The sequence below is a fragment of the Achroia grisella genome, unplaced genomic scaffold (assembly GCF_030625045.1).
Source record: "Achroia grisella isolate CSIRO2021 unplaced genomic scaffold, CSIRO_AGI_Agris_v1 utg511, whole genome shotgun sequence".
NCBI lineage: Eukaryota > Metazoa > Arthropoda > Insecta > Lepidoptera > Pyralidae > Achroia > Achroia grisella.
In genome coordinates, this window is record NW_026712905.1 from 3,761,635 (window position 1) to 3,776,050 (window position 14,416).

At 31.6% G+C, this 14,416-nt stretch overlaps 2 protein-coding genes across 2 annotated transcripts; both read right to left on the reverse strand.

The window, feature by feature from the left end:
• Positions 1–275: 275 nt before the first annotated feature.
• LOC131846374 (guanine deaminase) lies at positions 276–5,829 on the reverse strand. The gene is made up of 8 exons (XM_059195649.1): positions 5,579–5,829; positions 4,506–4,766; positions 3,339–3,557; positions 2,641–2,748; positions 2,408–2,515; positions 1,729–1,894; positions 996–1,142; positions 276–598 (listed from the first exon to the last, which is right to left on the reverse strand). Exons 1-8 carry the CDS (start codon positions 5,678–5,680, stop codon positions 369–371), a joined length of 1,341 nt encoding a protein of 446 aa, XP_059051632.1. The 5' UTR covers positions 5,681–5,829; the 3' UTR covers positions 276–368.
• A 1,041-nt stretch (positions 5,830–6,870) lies between these two features.
• Positions 6,871–13,241, reverse strand: LOC131846450 (adenylate cyclase type 10-like). Its single transcript, XM_059195756.1, has 5 exons — positions 13,153–13,241; positions 12,685–13,047; positions 7,425–12,138; positions 7,176–7,340; positions 6,871–7,093 (listed from the first exon to the last, which is right to left on the reverse strand). Exons 2-5 carry the CDS (start codon positions 12,981–12,983, stop codon positions 6,899–6,901), a joined length of 5,373 nt encoding a protein of 1,790 aa, XP_059051739.1. The 5' UTR covers positions 12,984–13,047; positions 13,153–13,241; the 3' UTR covers positions 6,871–6,898.
• Positions 13,242–14,416: the final 1,175 nt, after the last annotated feature.

Sequence of the window (14,416 nt, forward strand, 5' to 3'; positions counted from 1 at the left end):
AGTTGTCACTTTGTTTCATACAAGACAAAGCACCAGAATTAATATGTCTACGCTAATTTATTATCCCGTATAAATTATGACAAAGGTGGAAGAACGACGTTCTGCCAATAATTTATACCCAACCTGCTTATTCACAGGCACTGCTTTGTAACACAAGGGTGGTTACATCCAGAGATGAGCCGGTAGTAAGGGTTTCGGCCAGAGGTCTCACCTATACTCCCCAGGAGCGGTCAGAAGAAGACAGTCATTATGGTGTAGATATAGTGCTCGATTACTTTGGCATGCGCACTTTAGTTTTTCTGTGCTATCGCTAGCGGTAAGTGTTTAGTGCCCAAAATATAGATTGCCCCATTATGGAAACTCAACAGTTACTTTGTCAGTATATCTTTAACTTTATTCCCATTCACATACACTTGTACTATGTTTCTGTCATCACCCAAATATATAAATCTCTGCAACAGAGACACCGCGTGCTCTTCTGCATGCTCCGTAGATTCATACTCGTTTATCTGCCCTTCATTTACGTAAACATCAATAAGAAGGGCGTCGAAATCTTTGCCGGCGTCAAAATTGCCAATTTTGTCCTCTAATTTCAAGGCTGAAAAATATTATAGAGACAACAGTGTCAATGGCACTATTTTTATATATATAACAATACATGTAGTGTACTACATCCAATGTATCATATTATTATAAGCTTTTATCTTACTTTTTACTAATATTATAAATGCGAAAGTTTGTGACTATGGAATCCATCCATAATAGATAATAGTCTATACCTAATAGTGAGTTCTTGATGAAACTTTACAGTAAACAAACAAACGTGAAATTTATAGCCTGTGTCCAACAGGCTATAAAATTCACGTATTCACCATACGTGGATACAGCTAGTAATGAAGTAAAACTGTATATATTAATTAGAACATATTCTTGTACATTTGCTGATCTGCCCTAGTGCAAATAAATATTTAGTAATAACGTTTATTAAAGGTTACCTTTAGCGCCACCTAATGTGGCTAAATAGAAAGCCTCCTTCCAGTTGATACAATAGTCATTGTTCCCCGTTAGTTCTAAATGTGTTGATACGTCCATAGCTCTCCGCATTGCGTCTATTATTGATGCATTGTCGCCACCAGCGACATCTGAAAATATAATTATTTACATAATTATATATCACACACCTAGTATAATATACTAAATTATAAAAAAATGCACTCGTTTTAACTTTAAAAAATATTTCTTTTGTATTAATAAAATATTAATTAATTAATAGAAAATAAATTAGACAAATAATAATTAAGATATTATTTTTATATTAAATTTAATATCTTTCATATGTATGTCAGTCTGTAAGGTATTTATAATATGGGCCATAAGTAGCCTGAATAAAATAAAATTTTCGCGCCATATAGACAACTGGACGCAAATAAAATTTACGGCGTGATGTTGGCTACATATTTTTTTTTATATGAAATAGTATAAATATATTATTGAAATTAAACAATATGCCGCTTACAGAAAAACAGAATAAGTAGGTAGAGTTTATTCATTCCTGTAGGGTGATAGGTATAAGAGTTCTGTAATTGGACTGCATAATTCATGCTAGATACATTTCTTATAATTATATACAATCTTTTGTACTGGTTTATAAAGTTCCTATCGTAAAGGGTTATGTTAGGTGCATATGTAGGTAAATATAATTATAATAGTGATGATAACTGCTAATACCTGTTCCAAGTCCGATAGTAAGATTATTGTCTAAGTATTTTCTTACTGGACACAAACCAGATTTCAGACGAGTGTTTGAAGCCGGACAGTGAGCTATCGATACGCCTTTGCTACCTAGTAATTGTATTTCTTCATCTGACAAATGTATAGCATGCGCCATGATGCACTGTCAAAGGAATCAGTTAAAGAAATTTTATCATTATATATACATATATATTCGTATTATTATCAACTATATCATATCACACTACCTGTTTTCTCATCATAGAATAAAATAAATCAAAATCATTTCTATTTTTATATCTTGAGTGCGTATGCGTAGTGCGTGCGTGCGTAAGAGGTTTGCCCATTGCTTCGATATCCAATTCGTAAAATGTCATCGTTCAAATCAAATATAAAAACATTTATTCATGTAACATTAACATCTTAGCCGCTTATGAACGTCAATTCATAAGTGGCTAAAATGTTCCACATGAAGTTTTTTATATTAATATTTCTTCCTTACCGTCCAGTTCCGTATACAGATTCAATTGAGAAGAACTGGCAAGAAACTAAACATAATTTGATTTTTTTAAATAGTTAGTATTTAAACAATTACTATCCCATAGGAGATGTAGTCGTGACTATAAATTATTTTTAATTGCACGTTTCAATTTAGTTACAATAGTCAGGTACTTACGCGTTCATTTAGAATGTGACAATTATCATAAATATCTGAATAAGTTTTACAATCTGAGTACATTTGTAAGACGTAGTCCACTTCATCGCGATTTTCTGATAGGTGACTCTGGAAACGAATAAAATTCTTTTATAATTAATAATATTTTTAGAGTCTCAAAGCATCTTCATCATCTTGCGATTTTCACGTTGTAGGTTAAAGTTTATAGTAATTTCTTTGTCGGTAGTACTGACCTGTATTCTGCACTGATATTTTTGTGATATTTTCGCTAATGCTGTCAATAATTCTTTGTCGCAACTGATTGCAAATCTTGGAGTCACAACAGGTTGCACCAACTCACTCTGAAAACAACAAACTCGCAAATAATAAATGAGTCAAGGCATAAAACTGCATAAATTCTCCTGAATGTAATATTATGTTATATACAAACTATACGAGCAAATCTTTAGAACGAGTTTTTAAGGCCAATGTAATCTGGCCTTTCTCGTAGTAAAGTAAATTTAACCAAAGAAATGTACTTGTACGGTGCTATAGGAATAGGTACTGCAAATTAAAAAAACTATACTTATCAATAGATATGGGTTTGTATAAACTTTGAAATACGTATTTTATTATCATAGAATTATATACTGTTTCAAATTTGACGCGGTCATTATTTATAAGTATAATTAGTAAATCACGGGATAGTAGCAATAGTAGCAACAAACGAAGACGTGTGAAGGTAGACGACTATGTCTGCCCATAAAAGATTTATTTACCTTCTACCCGCTGCTCTTCAGTTTACCCGTGATCATGGCCGTTGAAACACTGCCGAAATATCGGGAACTCAACAAAAATAAAACGTGGGAAGATCCCGGGATTTACTAATTATACAGAGAATTATAGCCTTTTAGTTAAGTTAGTACAATTAAGTGTATAAAATGCATCCTACCTTATATTTAAGTACTTCTTGAATGAATGTTTCAACCTCTGCTATTTCCTTCTTAGTATCGTTATAGTAGCCGGCGTCATTTTTGACGTTCATGCTGACCTTACCAATTAGTGCCCTCTGGTGGTGCTTTATGGCAGTTTTCACTAGTTCCAGTGTACCCTCCAGGTGTAATGATCCGAAATAACAGGCTGTTGTAGTGCCATTATTCAGAAGTCTTTGCTGAAAAACAGATCTCTCATATATATTAATAATAATAATAACTTTAAACAATTCACACAGTGCCACCTAGTCCCAAGCTGAGCTTGTACTATCGGTACTACATAATTAATACGCATGAATAAAAATTGTATCGTCCGAGGAATCGAACCCGTTACCATTGGTAGTATGTTGCTAAATGGCTAGACCACCGAGCCTGTCGAATATCTTATACATTCTCTTTATAAAATCGCACAAGTATGGATTTTTGTTTGTTACAATTGTGAATTGTTATCAGTTGGGTTGGGTTGGGTTGCATAAAGCAGTATGTACTTAAGCGAAGATTACATAAGTACGAAACAAATAAAGTAGAGCAAGGTTTACATTAATTACAGCGGGAAAGTGCAAACATCTATAGGTACTAATATTATAAATATGAAAGACCGTCTGTCTGTTTTTATTAATTTTATCAAGACCGGAAATAGTTACAGGTATCTAATATTTAGATAGTACATATACATATATATACTACCCGGTAATAGATAGTCTCATTCCAGTCCTGACTGAATTATAAATAGGTACTATTGATTATTGATAAACGACACTTTAAAACTGCAGAATTATGATATATTAATAACCCAAGATATTAATATTACAGCGACACCTAGTCCCAAGCTAAGCGAAGCTTATTTTACTGACACTAGACAACTGAAATAAATACATATATATATATATATATTGTGATTATATAGGAAACACCCAGACCAATACAATAAACAATAATATTTAACTTATGGTCACAAGCTATGTCTACCTATGCTATCACAAGCTTGTATTATGGGCAGGTATTTACTAAATAATTTATACTCGAGAATATAAATGTTTGTACTATGCGAGGAATCGGAAGTAAGGCTGTGTTCTAAACCGCTAGACTACCAAAGCCGTCAAAATTATAATACTTAGTATACTTACAACCACAGTGTCGTAAACTTTACTCGCGAACTCGGAATCGCCGTAGCGTTGCTCTAAAGGGAACGTGTATTTGGAAAGCCATTCCAGTAAAGCACGGTCTAATCCGAGGCCTATATTGGGGAATTGTGGGGCATGCGTGTGACAATCTACCAAACCCGGCATAAGGAACTGATCATCCTTCAATTTTATTATCTTGTAATTAGAAAATGCCCCAGCTTCGTTCAATGTTTCGAATTCAGCTACGGATCCTTTCTTTGTAATCTGAAAATATTGTTTGTCATGAAAATGTGGTGGGATATTGATTATTATAAATATGTATAGAAATATATTCTTTCTCTGTGATAGGATGTTACCTAAGTATTTAGATTGAATTCTATTCATTTGTTTACAACGCCACCTATCGGTTTTTTATTTAAATGTACATATTAATTAGAACTTTAATTTAGAATTACCTCATCATCAACTATTTTTAAATTAACAAGAATCCAGTTGTACCTAACTGAAAAACCATCAGTTTACAATTATACTCTCTCGCCGAAACGATTGTTTAATTCCTGGAGAATAGGCCAAGATAACTGATCTGACTTCATACCTACTCATGTTATCATCGTCCAATTCCTCCGATTCTCATAAAACCTTAGTTATAGTATTATTAAAATTATTCAGTAATACATGTTGCTTTAAATAATACAACAGTGAAAATAATACATATGTAAGTACATATATCAATTTATATAATATAATTTAATTACATTTAATTTCGATGCGGTTTCTTAATTATGAAGTATTTAAAAAAATTAAATAATTTGTATAAAAAATATCAAAATACCTATACTACTATTATTATTGTTTCATTTATATATATATATTTAATAGAATTTAGTATAACAAAATTTGTATAGACAAAAAATAGTTTGGATATTATTCTTAAATTTTTAACAGTTTAGTATATATTATTTTATTTTATATATCTTATTAAATAACTATAAAATATGTTCATATAGGTACTATTATTTTAATACTCATGTACAATATGATCTATGTACTATTTACGAGAATGTAAAATGTTATACCTTTCCATATTCGACAGCCAAAAATCCAGGGTATATTGATAAATCTTTTAAAGACTTAGAGTAGGCTATAAGACCTATAAACACGTGTTTCTCCCGGGTCATTTTTGTGACTTCTAATATGTTTATATCAACTTTAACTGATATCTTATCAAAACAGCGTGCGTGATGAACGGTGACAAAAGCATACTGAACTACGGGTTTATAAAGTGAGAGAAAGAGACAAAAGATGACTCATATTGTATTCTGGCCTCCTCAAACTGAACTGGTATTATTATACATACATACATATAATGACTTACAAATAATCATCTAAAGAACAAGAAGACGGTTAGATTTTTTAAAAAGTTTAAATATATATTTTATTTAGTATACATATTGTAATTATTAGATAATACACATCCAGTATTCGTTAAGAAATAGAAATAATGTTTATTCAAATAAACTCAATACAAGCACTTTTGAATAGTCATATTTTTTTATTCTACCACTTTGGAACGCAGATTTATAACAAGAAGGAGCAAGAAACTTGTGTGTTGCTCTTTGAATAGATGTTATTTAAAATAATTAATTACACCATAACAAGTAAGAGGCACATGTATAGGGATTTGTTTTTTACGTTATAATATTGTTGTAGAAACTTGTCATAGAGTATTCTCTTTATATAATTATTTGATTAAAAATCTTGTTAAAGTATTGGATTTACAAGATGAACTGCATAATGCAATGTGCTAAAACGTATACAATTTTGTTAGAGCAAGGTTACTTTCGTAACTTGATGTTATAATATAAATTCTGTAGATGGCTCTGTATTTAGTTTAACTTCCGTAGCTATAATTTCGAAGTATGTAAAACGTAAAATTTTGTGAGAGATTTGAATGGTAACTACATGGGAATAAACTATCATTTGCAAATATAATAATCAAAATGGGTTTTAAACTACTGAATACATTTCTCGAATGAGTGAATTTGAATTTTGAACCTCACATATGAAATCATATGAACAGATAAAACGAAGAAGCTGAAAGAAGAAAACACAGATAATATTATATATGTAGATTGTGAGTAGGTACTTATATATGTCCTATGTACACATTCTCTGTATATAATCAATCCATCATAGATTTTGTTTAAAATGTCTGATAAGATCAAACTTATATTATCAAAAGAAAAAAAAATGTCATATTCGATTTCATCGGTTTTAAATAGTATTTAATGGATGGATTGATGGATTTGATTTTAAGATAGAGATTAATATTAGTAAACTTTACTATATTTGACTTATAAATTTATTTTGTAACTTTATTATAAATCCTTCTAACACTAAGAAACTTGTCTCGTTGTGGTGATTTTATAAAGTAGTTGGTGCCATGAATCCTTTGCTTGTTGGGACCCAGATTGCCAGCTTATAAAGTTATTGGCTCGTGCATTTTGCACCCATAATCGAGAGTTAGAAGTGGCTGCTCTAGCCATAGCTGCCTCTAAACGATTACGAATTTTTGATGCTTCTTCAAAAGCCTGTAAGCAAGTAAAACGTTAATTTTATATTTTAATTATTTAATAATAATATTTATATACATATGAATATTTAATTTCTAACTTGATTGAATGCTGTATTGGCTGCAGTCCGACGCCCAGACAAAGACAAGGAGTTGGCTTTTAGTAAAATCCAACGCGGATATATGGTACGCATTATACGTGCGTCTTTCTCTAGTCTTGATAGCTCCCTGTCAGCCATAGATCGTAATTCCATTAAATCAACTACCTATAGCAATAAATAAATAAATAAATAAATAAATATTATTATTAACTATTAACAAATATACCTAATTAATATTTTAATATTTACTTTTCTGAGATCATCTATTTTTCTAGCTAAACTTTCTAACATTCCTTCAGCGAGTCTCATAGCACTCAGTAGAGTTGTCAATGAACCATCATCATCTTCACACGCTGTCCAGCTAAGGGCTTCTGATTCAAACCATTTTATTTTACTCTCAACATCGGCCCGTAGCCAATAAGTCCACAAACTAACGACAAGTCGACGACGACTTGGACCGGCGGACACTCCTTTAGTTAAAGCATATTGAGCAAAACGACTGATTTCATGTGGCGGTTCTAATTGAAATCCTGCGTCAAGTATCATATCCATACAAAGACCATAATACCAAGTTTCAAAATCATGTGACATTCTATTTTGACCCATTCGGAGCGCTAATTGAAGTACATCAACTGCCTCCTCTATACGACACCTTGACAGTAATATGTAGAATAAGTCTGGTATAATATCTAAAGATATGTTGTCAGCCTGAAGAAACCGACTTATTGTTATGGATCGAAAACCCGACCGAATACCAGCAACTAGTTCGCCTCGGAACGTACGTGCATGAAAAGTGGACAGAAATAATTTCCCGATTGCAAAAAGTTCATGTACTTGAATAGGTCGTGACAAATGTTTTAACGCTAAGCTAGCTAATTTTTCTATTTCTGCAGTTGATTCAGGAGCCCCGCGGTCTAACTCTACTTGCATAGCATTGCTAAATGTATCGCATATATCTATTACATTACAATCAACTTCTTGCACCAACTCGAGTGCACGAAATGCACATATTCTAGATAATTTTTCATCCTCCAAAGCTGAATATAATAAAGTAGCAACATTCAAACAAAATATCGAATCTGTTTTTAAAATTATTTTATGAATGCGATGTTTTCGGCGTTTTAGTTTTATCAAGTTGATTAAGTTCCTTACTTTTAAAGTCTCCGGAAGTTTGTGTAGGTATAAATGGTATATTCGATTAGCACGTTCTATTTCTAATTTCGCAGCTGATAATTTACCATTAATTAAATATATTGCAGTTTTCAAGGAAAATATTTTTCCTAAAAAGATACGTCTTTCGAACTTATTCAGGATGTCATCTGGTCCGTGTTTTTGTAAACATAAATGTTCTGCTTGCTCCAGTTTCGGCAGAGCAACTTCTCCGTTGTCACTAAGAAGATTTAAATAAGCAAACTTTATCATAAATTCTATTGCTTTTATTTTTAATTCAGCTTGTTGAGCATGATAGATGAGTTGTTCACAATTTATTATATTCAATTCTCCACATTTGCATTTGCTAAAATTTGTTCGAGATATACCTTTTTCAATCTTGATGCAAAAGGATTTTTTATTTCTTTTGTCAGTATTTAATTTATCTTCACTGTCTGTAACGCCCAGATCCCGCCATTCACTTATAGTACTAGCTTCTGTCACAGCTCGTAACATATGAAAAATTTTATACTTATCAACATTATCTGAATTTTTTTTTTTTAAATAAACGTTAGGCATAGTAACGCGCTTAGATGAGCTTCTACCGATATCAGCTTCAACATCGCATTTTGTTTTTAATATAGGAGCGAAGAGAGAAGTTGGCTTTTGTGAATGGAAACTGTGTATTGAATTTGAGCTTTTTCTGCCTTCACTGGGAACTTCTACATTATTATTGTTTTCAGCTTTTGTAATTGTCTCTGATTGTGATCTTTTCATTTCAATAACCGCTTCGATAACACTGTTTTCTGGTATATTGATTGTTTCCACTTCACATTCTTCTTCGTATATTATGTTACTCTCATCGTTCTCGTGTCGGTTATTTGGTTGACAGTTCATAGAAGATTGAACTATCATAAGTGTGCCACCACAATCCAGGCATTTTTGTTTGCTGTTTTCCATATAATTTACAATACGGGAATGAAATTCTTTTTTCTGATTTATAGGAAGTAATTCATAACAAATTTTTCTTGAATTCTTATTTCTAAATTTCATAACTTTACAAAACGCATATTTTGGTAACTCTTTTGTGTCTTCTGAATCGTAATCAAAAGAACAATTGCATATCAAATTACTGTTTATGGAGTTATTGGAGGATATAGTCATATTAGATGAACATTTTCTATTCCAATTTGTCATTTCAACATTTGCGCATGACAATATTCTCATTGCAAAGAGTCTCTTAATAGCTTTCGCAGTGGTATTAGTATTGTTTTCATACATGATATTTTCTAAGAGATCTCTTGATAACATATTACCTATTACTGAAGCTATTTTTAAAAGAAGTTGCTGATAGGGAGTTAATGAATCTATTTGAATCATTATAAGAGCATCCATATTCTGTATATAAATGTTTGTTTTTAATTCTTCTTTTCGCGTGACTATACATATTCCTATTTCTCCTACAAAGTCTTTTTCAATGAGTTGATCAAGGGTTGTTTGGTCTTTCGCATCGACAGCCTGAGGATGTAAAAGATTTGGTTCTGGAAACTGTAAAATTTCGTCATTCCAAACCTCAATTTCATTTCTTTGAATTTTCTTTATTTCTAAGGCGCCACTTGAAAATAGATGCACAATAAAACTTTCAATAAGACCAGGCGATCCATTGCATTTTATATTCAATGCATTGCATAAATCCTTTGGTACAGCATCAACATCTAAAATTTGGCAGGCTAACGCAGGTATCCATGTAGATGTTAATGGTCCAAGGACAATTTTTCTTATATTGTCATTAACAAATACACTATATAGCCAGTTGTGTACAGAGCTAAATTTTCCTCGTGTGACTGTTAATACTGTAAATATTTTCATGGTACTGAGCATTATCGAGATAAATTCCCATGAAGATGCATCTAAGTTTTGTAAATCGTCTAGGAATACAACGTGTGTTTCTAATATTGCCTTTATTAATTTTGTAAACACCGTTTTTGCTTTTTCTTTTCTCCTGCCCTCATTTTGAGTATAAATACCTTCATGATAGGCAAAACGTACTTTGATGATGTTATTTAAATAACAGAGATCTTCATTGTACACTTTTAACAATTGAATAATTTTTTCTTCCTTAGCGAAACCTGTTATAGGTTCTTTCAAATCTAAAACTTGATTAATTATTTGACTAAGGGCTAGAAATGGGGTAGCTGAATGTATCGATGTTAGCTTTATGTGACATACCCTATATCCATAATTTCTTGAGTAGCGGATCATCCATTCTAACATTCTTGACTTACCTATACGGGATTCACCTACTAATAAAAGAGCATCGAAATCTCTATAAGACAATTGTGATTCATCTAGCCAATTTTGGAAATACTCCATTTCGTCAACTCGATTTAGTAATGGTGGAATCATTGGTATATCATACAACTCCTTTACTCTGATATCCTCAGTATATTCATAAATTTTACCAGGATGCATTATTCCTTTAAGTTCTATTTTTGGTTGTAAAGTAAATCCATTCGTACATATTTTACTTTTGATATATGTATTTTCATCGCATGTAATTTTATTGCGAAAACCGCACATTAATCTAGCAGCTTTATTGACTATTGCGCCAATAACAGTGAATTCTCTTCGTAAAGGATGCCCAACGACACCACAGTAAACTTGACCTGTTGTTACACCTATGGATACTTCGAGTACTCCATCGAGGGCTGACACTGATTTCTGTATACTATACGCACATTTAAGTGCTGCCTGAGGTTCTGACTCGTGTTTAAATCCACGTAATCCAAATATTACTAAAATCATAATGTCTTTATCAAAGAGAATTATTTTGTTAACGCACCCCATAGATTTATAAACAATTTCACAAGTAATTTCATAAGCGTTATTAACAATTGTTACAAATTGTGGAAATGAACAATCTCTAGGCTTAAGAGTTATAAATAAAATTGATACTTGTCTCATTTCAGTTAAATATTCAAGTGGTTGATGTGCATCTATTTGAGTTAGTACAGGTCTTATCATGAATTTACGTATTTCCGAACCTATATTCTTTTCTTCCGCCATCAGAATACTTTTACGAAGTCTTATCATTTCATTTCGTTTTTGGATATCCATTGCATTTAGTGGTTTAGATGAATCCCAAAGAAAATCGGGTAGATTCTCTATTGCGGTAAGAGGTTTTTTTATTTGTCTTATTAATGGTCCAAAGCCTACAAAAGGCTTGGTTACGTCTTGTTCATGAGGGTCGTAAAGAATAGATTTTATTGTTACGTGTCCATCTTTATGGATGATATGATCATAATTTCTGGAGTAGCAGTGTCCCCAAGCAGTGGGTGTTACCTTTACCTCTCCAGAACAACAAACGCTCTCAGCTAATTTTGCTTCAATTACTGGTAATCCGAAAATGATATAATTCATATCTGTTCCAGTACCAATGGGACAAAATATAAGATTTCCGGCAGAAATGGCCAATTTAACTTTTAAATTAACTTTGACGTCAGTTTCGTAAGATCCATAAGAATGTTGTATAATTAAAGCGCAAGCAATTACTGTGTGAATAGTATGACATAAAAAAGTTCGTTTGTCTGTTTTCCACAGAGCCAAAAATGCATCACCGGCGAACTTGAGAATATCGCCTCCATGACTGTAAATAAGTTCAATCAGTGATCCGAGATAGGTATTGAGGGTGACTGTCAGACGATAGGTACCTCCTTTACCTGTATTGCTATATCGTTCTGATAATGCGGTATAACCAGAGACATCGGCCATCAGCAGAACACCGACAAAGCGTTTAGGATTTGATGGGTCAAATCTGCAATTTTAAATTATGTTTACGAATGTAAGCATATCATCACTTCCTTTCCACGACTATTCCACAAAACAAAATAACATTAATTCAAACATATCGAAATTCTTATTGTTGTCGTAACATATTGAAAGACACATTGAACACACAAACATATCGAAAGATTTGTTTTCATAATTGGGATTTATTGGTAGATAATACCTCCATAAATGTATTTCTAAATAAGGTCAACATAGGTTAATAATCTTAAAGAAAATTTCACTGTATATATATATAACCCCATGTATTTTATCCAAACATCTTTACATAGTTTAAAATGAAGGCGCTTCCGCAGTTTTTACCATATAATAATAATAAGTGATTTAAGAGGAAGATTTATATAAATAAATTAGCTAGTGTAATATAAATTACTTTTTGAGTATTAAACATCAACATAGTATTAGATATGAAAATTATATACCTATATATATTGTATATGTATATGTGCTGTAAGTATAACAACTAATATTAATATTCTGTGCAATATCATTGTTAAAATATGTTTATTATTACTTATCCATTATTAATATTTCATCTGGAACTAATGTTGAAAGGACAAGGGTCTGTTTCTTTGTTAGTTGCACTTCTACATCTTGATCTGACTTGTCTGGACATACGCTTTTACGGTCGAAAAATTCTTCTACCCAGTCTTTAATTTCATGGTATTCAGGTTCCTCGTCTCCTGAATCTTCATCAACAAACCTCGTGTTACTACGTGATAGTCTTTTGCCATACTGACGCCATTTCTCTGTATTTACCACAACATTCATAGAGTTCCTACGAGAACGTCTTCGAGGCTTCCGGAAGTTCATGTTGTTGTTTTTTTTTGTATTAATATTCACATGAATTTTGTTTGTCCAAATATATAGTATTAATCTGCAGATGAAAATCTATATGGTACCGATAAAACTGTGAGATATGTCAGATGATGAACTATAATAATATCTTAGGATATGATTTATTACTAAGATTAGGAAGTACCTATATTTATCGTATTATTCTTAGAAAATTATGTAGTTTTGAAATATAAACTTAGACATAATATTATAAATATTGTTATATAATATTTCAGTGCAGTTGCTAATGTCAAAAACGTTAAGAATGATGTCATTTTTAGTGCAAATAGGTAAAGTCCTGAACTCTTGAATATTTACATATTAATTTTATTTAAATCTACCCGCAAAATAACCATTTCTAATAACTTAAAAATAAAATGTATTAAATTATTTTAATACATTTTATTTTTTATTGCTACCCGTTTCACTTTACCCGAATTGAATAATAAATATAATATTAGGATGTCTAACCATGTGAAGATGGAATGGCAACGCATGAGAAGTAGCCACGGGTCCATAGACGCTATTTATGTGTATAGTCGACGGTTACCACTTACCATCCGGTGGTTATTACAATTTCAGCTTATTTGACATTCCAACTACCTAAAAAGTAATAAATCCAATAATGTTAACAGTGTTAAAATTCGTTGTTTATTTGAGAAAAGTAAGCATCAAAACACCAGACGGGACAATGACTTTGTTTGTTATTCTTACTATTTTGAGATTTAAGCAGCTAAACCTTATAACGCTGCCAAGAACTCAACAACAGAAATACAGTCATACATACCACATCTGTAAGTACCTCTATATATCTCAAGTGACATAATTCCGTTAAGAATCTTAGCACATGTCTTTTTATAGAAATAATGATGTACAATGAAAAAAAAAAAGAATTTTTATGTAAATAATTTTGAGAAAATAATACTAGTATATAATAGTAGTGGTGGCCAGTCTGGTGGTGAACGGTTAACGTAGTTTATAGAAAAACATCTCACAATATATCAATTTAGGACCAAAAATATACACGTGGACTATATGTATTGAGGACCGCATTGATGACGGTATCATGCAATGTATGGTCATTGACACTAATAAAAGGTTACGAATCGTTAATAAGACCCATATTTTAGATGAATAAAAGCTTCCTAATTTAGCATAACATAGATAATGTTAGATAATATTATAAATATTTATATATATAATTACATTACATTATATATATAAAGATGGAATTATACTATAGAAAGAACTCAGAGTAAGAACTTGTATATATAAGCAGGCGAGAATATCGTGGCTATACAGTATATACTTCCTGAATAATATTCCTTATTCCTGACAAGAGAGTAATATAAAAAGAAAAAAAGAGTATAGTTTCAAATTACTTTTAAAAGTCTCTGAGCAAATTTGCT

Coding starts and splice junctions, on each gene's coding strand:
- LOC131846374 (XM_059195649.1), bottom strand. CDS start 5,680: ATGACCCGGGAGAAACACGTGTTTATAGGTCTTATAGCCTACTCTAAG. Junction 2,749..3,338: donor AAGAAGTACTTAAATATAAG/GTAGGATGCATT, acceptor TGTTGTTTTCAG/AGTGAGTTGGTGCAACCTGT. Junction 2,516..2,640: donor AATATCAGTGCAGAATACAG/GTCAGTACTACC, acceptor ATTCGTTTCCAG/AGTCACCTATCAGAAAATCG.
- LOC131846450 (XM_059195756.1), bottom strand. CDS start 12,983: ATGAACTTCCGGAAGCCTCGAAGACGTTCTCGTAGGAACTCTATGAAT. Junction 12,139..12,684: donor GAAATATTAATAATGGATAA/GTAATAATAAAC, acceptor TTAAAATTGCAG/ATTTGACCCATCAAATCCTA. Junction 7,341..7,424: donor AAATAGATGATCTCAGAAAA/GTAAATATTAAA, acceptor TTATTGCTATAG/GTAGTTGATTTAATGGAATT.